Source organism: Rhipicephalus microplus, unplaced genomic scaffold (assembly GCF_043290135.1).
Source record: "Rhipicephalus microplus isolate Deutch F79 unplaced genomic scaffold, USDA_Rmic scaffold_377, whole genome shotgun sequence".
Classification (NCBI taxonomy): domain Eukaryota; kingdom Metazoa; phylum Arthropoda; class Arachnida; order Ixodida; family Ixodidae; genus Rhipicephalus; species Rhipicephalus microplus.
Genome location: NW_027464941.1, coordinates 96,719 through 105,824, shown reverse-complemented (window position 1 = coordinate 105,824; position 9,106 = coordinate 96,719). Strand labels below are relative to the sequence as shown.

Here is a 9,106-nt window from a genome sequence, read left to right as displayed (position 1 = left end):
CTCCTTCAGTTAGGATTAGGTATCATTTGAAAGGCCTTGAATTTCATGTCCTCAGTTCTTGGCTGATCCCCCTGAGTGGACAATAGCCATAGTATAGGCATCATTATCATGATCGTCATCATGACTATTTTCGTTTAACGTACGTTATTTTTCTCATAAAAACGGGTCAAAATGGGATAGTTAACTCATGTAATAAATTTCTGGTTGATCCCCCTGAGTGGGTATGAGCCATATTTGAAGGCATCATCATCATAACCTCGGTGTTCTACTTGCGCAGTTCACGTCGTGGCTACAATGCCCGTGGTTGCTCGGCACTCATCTGCCTGAGTGCCTGGCCCAAGCTTCTGGCATCGTTGCGTCCGTTCGATGCCTTGGTCATGAGGCATCGTCTACCAGCTACCCTCGAGTCTACCATCGATGCCTTCATGGTGAGAACTTCCGTCAGCTCTTACGTGATCGCTCAAACTTACAGAGCTTTGATTGCTTAGACTGCACAAAATTGTGTAGAATGTACGGTTTATTGAATAGTTCGTTTTCTTTAGTGTATAAGCTACTTTTTTTGCTAAAAAACTTAGGTTGAGCATAGCTGGTTCAGGGTTGGGCGAATATTCAAAAATTTCGGATATTTGAACAGAATTCCGTTCTATTCGATTCGTTGCTCTAATCTAGTGATGCATATTCTAAGTGCCAAATATTTCAAGAATATTTTTTAATGATAAGTACCGATTGGAAATAGCTGTGGCTTAGCTCGGCGAGGTCCGGTTATGTAAGCGGAGGCGTTAAAAGGAAACGCCAGGCCCCTAAACCACCGACACACGTCCACGCACGCATGTTTCTCTGCCAGCGGATGCGTGCGTTCCTTGCGTTGCCACTTCAGACGCTGAGGAACGGCATTCAGAAAGGTATTCGGTCCATGTAGGCTATTGCGCAGCTGCAACGTCACAACTAAATTTTGCGTGGCCTGTCGCGGGGTATTCGTTGCTCACTTTAACGGCACGAACAGCTACGCAGGGAAACCTCTGTTGACGAGGCCATGAAAGCTCTCGCTTAACAAAAAGTCAAAGAAACGAAAGGTTGGACTTGAGAGGTAATGTTCCTTGTTTTAACCAGCGAATGGCAAGCATGCAAGCAGCCCGACGCTTTACGAAAATATTGATAATATAAAGATAGGAGTGGTTTAAATACAAAGCAGCGCATGGCGAAGGTCAATCCGGTGTGCATGACCACTCTTACTGCGTTAAGAACCCCAGGTGATCGAAATTTCCGGATCCCTCCACAACAGCGTCTCTCGTAATCATATGGTTGTTTTGGGACGTTAAACCCCACACATCAATCGAATCAACCCTTACGGCGCGTTCGCAAAATCTTGGTGTTAGCGCTTTCCGGCCTGTGAAAGGGACTTGGTAAGAGGCTGTGTCCTCTCTCCCTTAAACCCTCTCAGCAGTTTTATGATGGCGTCGGGGAACAATATTTTGCAGACGGGTGACAAACAACAAGTTTAGTATTTAATTAATTATTTATTTTTTGTTTATTAAATAAAGGTACTTTTAAGCGAGAAGGCACTGAAGAAAGGAGTGGTGTAAACAATCATAAATGCAGTTTAAAAAAAAGAAACAGAGAAATGAAGAGAAAAATGACTGGGCATCATGTACGGTGAGCGTGAAAACTTTTCGGCCCGTTATACAGGCGACGCAGGTAGGAAGGTGGTTCCAGGCGGCGCTTGTCCTTGGCACAAATGAATTATTGTGTAGTTTGGTGTGACGTGAGGCTACGCTCACCTCGAAGATACGATCGGTTCTTGGTAATATGAAGCGAGGTGGATAAAAGTGGATAAAAAGTGCGTCCTTAAAATGACTGTTGAAGTGATACATTTTATGAAAAAAAGTTCATCATCATCATGATCCTGACTACGCCCACTGCCGGGCCAAGGCCTTTCCCGTGGTCCGCCAATCAACCCCGTCTTGTGCCTCTTGCTGCCACGTTATAAAAGGTTAAGGCGAGACAATTCGCGGCTCAATGAAAGATCAGACAAGCTTAGGGTGCTCTGACACAGGAATGGCATGAATAATTTGATAAGATGTAACGTTCTGGGTGATTCTGAATGACTTCGAGAGATCGAATGAGAATGGCATGAGTTTGGTCCCATATGGCGCATATGCGTGCTCTGAACTTTTTATGCAGTGTTGACTTGGAGTGGTGATGGGGCAGAGGAAAAGTTACGGCGCAGATTGCCAAGCATGCGGCTAGCGTTGTTAATCGCATATTCTACGGGTTTCCTAGTTGCATCCTAACCAGAACACATGGGCACGCTCGGCCTGCCTAAGCGGCAAGGTAAGACGTGGTGGCTTCTCCACCTGGCACTCTCTCAGCCGTAACATGGTGGCATCGGGGAACGAGATTCGGCAGACGCGCGATGAACCAGCGTGCTCCCGCGTGGCATGCCCAAGTGTTCGGGACGAGTAACAGCAAAAGAAACTGCAATGAACTCATGGGGTGCTCCACTTAGAAGATGTGCTAACTTTGGGAAATGTGCCTGTGATTAACGAAACTTTGTCGACCCATGCGGCCCATGCGGTGCTTCGCATGCTGGTTCCCTTAGTGGGAAATGGTGTTTTTTCCATCCTAGTTCTTTCCTTGCCATCTGCTAGTGTACATTTTACAACGTCATATTCGTGACACTAATACGTTAGTGGAGCTGTGTTGTACCCCGAAGTGAAGCACTTTTGTGGTAACAGGCTGTGGCCGTGAAGGGCAGCTGTATAGTTTCGTGGCTGGTGTTGTTATACGCAGCCATTCCCCTTTGCTGATAGAGCGTTGTCCAATTTGTTGATATTACATCTCGGATGCATTCATCAGTTCCCTACCCCGTGAATTACTGTGAATGAATGTGAAAGAGGGCCAAATTTAATCCTCAAATCAATGCTTGTGAACATAGTAACAGTTTACAGAGAATTATATTCCTATTAGACATTTAATGTATACCCGGCTGCCCCGCCACGGTGGTCTAGTGGCTAAGGTACTCGGCTGCTGACCCGCAGGTCGCGGGTTCAAATCCCGGCTGTGGCGGCTGCATTTCCGATGGAGGCGGAAATGTTGTAGGCCCGTGTACTCAGATTTGGGTGCACGTTAAAGAACCCCAGGTGGTCAAAATTTCCGGAGCCCTCCACTACGGCGTCTCTCATAATCATATGGTGGTTTTGGGACGTTGAACCCCACAAATCAATCAGTGTATACCCGGCTTAGCGGGATAGCTGGCTTACCGTAATAGTGGGATCGAAGTGTGCATGCAGGGATACGTACGTTACCCGCATCGCTTGCCATACGCACGCTATTTTTCAGATTAAACGTTACCGTGTTAGCGTGGTCTGTACATAGTGTACGTAAAAATGGCAGCGCTTTCCGACGCCCGCTTCGGAGTGATTTTGGCGTAGTTGTTCAAAGATTGACTTCGTTCCCAGCAAACGACTGTTTAAAATGGCTTAGCTTGCCTTCAGTTAGGTTCAATGACCGAGTATTACGGATAAGCTAGCGTAATTTTTGAGATAGCTTACCATGTCAAACGTCTCTAGGCCTGTCTAAAAGATTGATATAAACAAATTGGCAACATAAATATTTTCGCGCTTGGTGCGTGGTTAATATTTATTTATTTTTATTATTACTAATATCAACTTGTAACAATGCTTCGCGCAGTGACACAGGCAAACAATCTCGTTTTCTTTTCCTTTTCACTGTTTTTTTTTAACTTACCAACCCTGTGACAAGTGGCGCAATCATCCCAGCTGGGGCACGTAAACCACGTAAACGCTATCCCGCTAAACTATAAGAGACGCTGACACCATTCCCTTAACCCGCACTATCACGCTAACGGTAAACTATAACTGTATCTTTATGCAGGTGGACTGCAAATCACTTGAAGAAGCATGACCGATTCTGACCGACGGTGGGCTGAGATTTAATGCTTTCACCAGCCATTCGAGTACAGCATGGAATTTATGAACGAAAGGATCACAGATCACCTTGTTCCCTGTACGGCGTCAGAGAACGAAACGTGTCAGATTGTTACAAAGCTTGTGACGTGGAAAAAACTGCTACTTGGGTCCACATTTGAAATTGAAGAGGAAGCCGATATGTCTAACCAACACTCCCTAACAAATTTCATCTCCGAACCACAACCCGCGCATAGCAACGATCCGCAGCAACTTCAACAATACTCGGAACTCCTTGAATGGTTGCTGACGACACATCGGTGCATCGGTAGCGTCAGCATCAAGCTTTCCATCGATCACAATACAAGCTTGAGTCTCCTGCGCTCAGTGTGTAAAAACAGAGGCGTCAGAACTTTGAAGATAGGGGACATCAACGCGTCTGCAATGAACTCTCTCGCTTCTATTCTGCCTTCCTTGACAAACATAGAACACCTACATCTAATGACCTGGTGGCTCGACCCGGACGCCTATTTACCACCTCTGTGCGCACTTCTGCGGACGTCGTCGTCTCTGAGAGGCCTGCACCTGCGGGGCAAAATCACCAACGAGCAGACGGTCGGCATGCTCCTAAGCACGTTCCAAATAAAGCCCGCTCTTGAAGAACTGAGTTTCGAAAACTTAACGCTAGATTGGGACCCGTATCGTCAAGCTCTAAAGGAGTATCTCGGCTCGACCACTGGGCTGAAGGTCCTCGCTATGTCCATGAGCAACTTGTCACTGCAGATGGCCGTGCTCGAAGGCGTTTTAGAGAACTGGAGCATCGAGAAGCTCTCACTGCGCATGTTCAAAGCAACAGCAGGCAGCACGGCCCTCGTATCACGAATAATAAAGGAGAAGCGTGCAATGCGCTCACTCTCAATTTTGACGTCACACGACCAGCCTCTTGAACTGCCCTCGGTCTACGACTGCTGGGTCACTCCCCTTATCGATAACGACGTATTGGAAGAAGTGACGCTTCCTTCGTCTGTGCTCAGTACGACGAGGTGGTCAGATTTCTTCTGGGCCCTGCCAACGAAACGAAATCTGCAGATGGTGCACGTTTTTTCAAGATCGAGCTATTCTCACATCCAGTGGCTCTGCGCCGAGCTCAAAGATAGTGGCGCGGAAGAAAAAGTTTACCTAAGATACGATTCCGAGTTCAGAGAAAACACCGAACTGCTGCACTGCAAGGCTATTTGGGAAGCAAACTTGTGGTCAGTAACCTCCAGCGATCGATTGTTAGGTGCTCTACACCAACTATTAAACTGCCAGCACCTGAAAACCTTGGGCATCCGCATCCAGAGTGACCACATGAGGCTATCATCAGCACTGGCCGAATTTCTGAGGTCGGCTAAGGCGTTACATACACTAGATCTTCACATCAGAGGCGGTGGTCCCCAACAGGCACAAGGTCAAAATCAATGGTGGCATATCATCCTTGAGTCTATATGTCAAGGAAAGAGCGTGAAGAATCTGTTTGTCAAAATGTCTAGCATGACCATCCAGGACAGCGAGGACTTGGCCGACTCAATCAAGCACAACACGCGTATGCGTGAGGTGTCCTTTGACAGCACACCCAGGGTCAACAACACCGCTTTCTTTCGCCGCCTTTCGGAGCGCATTGAAGAGAACTACACATTAGCGTCGGTGGCATTCTCGCGTGGCCTAGACACGGATGGCATCAGTCACTGGCTCGCCGTGAAGGAGACAACATGGAGGAACTCGGGTCTCGTTCCACGGGCGGCGCGGATAAAACGAGCTTCGCAATCAGACAGGTACGTGCATGAAAATCGTGCTGTCGTCTTCTTATTCCGGTAAGCGCATTCGGTCGCTCTTCTAACGCAAATCGTATTTCGTTCTATTGTTAATGGGACTTAATTCGACTACTCCGCGTATGTAGGGCAATTCGTGGATGTCTGGTTCAGAACATTTAAATGGCGTGCATAACCAGGTGCGTTTATTTCCATCAAGATTAGGGGCCAGCCATTGACCAACATTGAAATCACCAAACATTATTTCGTAGAAAAGAAAGAAAAGAACGTGCTCAAGGCCACGACTGACGTGCGCTGATGAACGAACGCATCTGCTTAGCGTGCGGATGAAGGCCCTAGAGTCATATGAAGGCAAAACTTGTGGAGCTGACTCAAACTCACTCATAATTCATATCTTGCGCTTTGGACTCACTCGGACTCGGTCTCGCAAAAGTTTTCTTCAACTGGGCTCACTCACACTCACTAAAACATTACTCACGCGGAATCACTCAGACTCGTAGCTCATTTAGTGTTATCTATCACATGTCGGGAACATTCTTTATTTCATCTGGATAAATAATTCTCTCGTACATTTGACCAAGTTCTACTTCAATCGATACGCATACCGTCACAAAAATGTTATCCGTACCCCATGACTAGCACGAAATTAATTTAACTACTCGTTCCAACGCCCACCTAGCTGAACTACAGTAAGATTTCCGCTTTGAAGCGATACTGTCACATTTCAGTTTTCACTCAATCATTATACTTGTAAGCGGTAATGTAACCATTTGTTCAAGTGCATAACATAACATTTTGCGTTACTAAAACATTTTGGGCTAGTTCGTACATGTTTCAAGAAAATTAGAGCTAACCACGGGAAGAATAGGCAAAGGAGCGTGACGTTCTTTACTTTTGTCTTATCTTCTCTTTGAGGTTTGCGCCATTTAAATTTCTTATTAGTATTACGCTTTCCTTCCCGCTTACACTTCAATACCACTTGCAAGAGTAAGACTTTCTCAAGCCAGCGTTACATACCGTGCAGGTACGTCACCAGTTCCGTGGACCGCGTCGCACGATACCCTGCCCTCTTGGACGAAGTTGCTAGACGCGCTAAACTCGACCAGGCAGAGTTGGAGGTTTTGGTACGAGACCGCCTGGCGGGAATACAATCCTTGGACGGTTTCATGCGTTTCGTCGGTGTCGTGAAGGAGCGAGTGGTCTGCCATCCTTCCGATGATGGCTGCATGCAACTGAACGAACTTAGCGAGGACTGCTGGAGACACGTCCGACGGTATCTCGTGACCGATGACATCAAGATCGATGCAGTACAAGTTGACCGCGTGTGATCACGGAAAAAGGTTCGCTTATGTAGGTGCAAGTGGGACCGTGCGCAGGGTGCAGGGCCATGTGAGCAATAATATACTGTTCTCGCAATTTCTCGTATTCTGGTCTTTTGCGACTTTCGTTTGCTTGAAATCTTGCGTCTCGACTTTCAGCTGAAACAAAATCATCCGCGCTTGTACACTGCGAAGATGGTCCATTCGCTAAGCGGTGTAAACTCACTTATAATGTCAACACTTACTCATGTGTCCCATTCCACGCCCATATTATACCGAGCGTCGGGCATACTACATTTGCGATCTTCACTAGTTAACCCTTAAGGAGGATGACACTGGTGTCGATATTTACCGAAAAAATTCGGCAGATACCGCGTACCTTTGGAATCGATGTTCTGCAAAGCATGCGGATGGAAGGTGACTATGTTGTAATGGTTATTGAGTGAAACGTTAAGGAGTGGCGCTAATGATATGTACAAATGCACGTAAAGACATATGTTAAACAGCCATATATTATTTATCTAACCAGTAGTTTACAGTTGTGTAACCGTATACGACAGCAACATGGACATTACCAACACCAGAAGAGGTAAGCTGGTATGAAGCGATGGAGCTCGCGAGAATGGTAGCCTTGGGAAAAGCTACATAAATCAATTTCAGCGGATGGCACCTAACTACTGTAGACATTAAACTGACGTGACGGCTCTGTCATGCGAGTACACATGTAATGGATAGCCAGACCTGCCACCACGATTGACGTTTCACGAATAATAGGGTCTATATAAAAAGTAGTTGAGAAGCCTGGCGTAGTTCCGTGGTAGAATACTTCATGGCCAAGCAGGGTACTGAGGTTCGATTTCTGTTGGAACCCTGCCATTCATTGTTTAAATTCGTCGTTTCAACGGTGGTGACGTCAGCTTTTTCTTAACGCTTACGCGTTAATATTTTCTCTACCTCTTCTCGCCATTCCTAGATAGATATAAACTCTCAGTCACATGTGGCACATATCCGCATGCAGGTATGTGCCACACGTCTGGTGGAAAGGGCTTGATGACGTCACATTTGATGACGTCCATTGATTGTCACATTATTCATGTCATGACCAGCCAGTGATATTCATCAAACCATGCTGCAAAATAATGTTATATTTGATATACCCCCAAGTTAAAGGAAGGAACGAAGGAAGGAAGGCGGGAAGGGCAGGGCAGGCACGCATAGATAGACAGACAGACAGACAGACAGACAGACAGACAGACAGACAGACAGACAGACAGACAGACAGACAGACAGACAGACAGACAGACAGACAGACAGACAGACAGACAGACAGACAGATAGATAGATAGATAGATAGATAGATAGATAGATAGATAGATAGATAGATAGATAGATAGATAGATAGATAGATAGATAGATAGATAGATAGATAGATAGATAGATAGATAGATAGATAGACAGACAGACAGACAGACAGACAGACAGACAGACAGACAGACAGACAGATAGATAGATAGATAGATAGATAGATAGATAGATAGATAGATAGATAGATAGATAGATAGATAGATAGATAGATAGATAGATAGATAGATAGATAGATAGATAGATAGATAGATAGATAGATAGATAGATAGATAGATAGATAGATAGATAGATAGATAGATAGATAGATAGATAGATAGATGGATGGATGGATGGATGGATGGATGGATGGATGGATGGATGGATGGATGGATAGATAGATAGATAGATAGATAGATAGATAGATAGATAGATACTCAGTGTCTTCTGTAGGCAAAAAAATGCTTCGCAATTAAAAGCAATTTCGCCGCAAATATCACAACGGCTCGTTATGTCCTTTCCAAATGAATGGACCAGCTGTGGAGCATGCGTGTTTGCCCGCGAACAATGTTCCAATTTTAGGGGTTAAATGGTGAGTAGTGAGTCTTACCCAGTACCTCTAGAGAGAAACAAGGCTAGGGAGCTCGAATGCAGTGGATGTTCAGGCTAGCTGAAAAGAGCGTCCTCATCTTCAGTGGACTATTGATGA

At 45.6% G+C, this 9,106-nt stretch overlaps 1 protein-coding gene across 1 annotated transcript; it reads left to right on the top strand.

Moving 5' to 3' along the window:
- Window positions 1-282: 282 nt before the first annotated feature.
- On the top strand, window positions 283-7,162 carry LOC142794135 (uncharacterized). Its single transcript, XM_075885863.1, has 3 exons — window positions 283-428; window positions 3,895-5,740; window positions 6,762-7,162. The coding sequence occupies exons 2-3, from the start codon at window positions 3,984-3,986 to the stop codon at window positions 7,063-7,065; spliced, it is 2,061 nt and encodes a 686-aa protein (XP_075741978.1). The 5' UTR covers window positions 283-428; window positions 3,895-3,983; the 3' UTR covers window positions 7,066-7,162.
- Window positions 7,163-9,106: the final 1,944 nt, after the last annotated feature.

Coding starts and splice junctions, on each gene's coding strand:
- LOC142794135 (XM_075885863.1), top strand. CDS start 3,984: ATGGAATTTATGAACGAAAGGATCACAGATCACCTTGTTCCCTGTACG. Junction 5,741..6,761: donor CGAGCTTCGCAATCAGACAG/GTACGTGCATGA, acceptor CATACCGTGCAG/GTACGTCACCAGTTCCGTGG.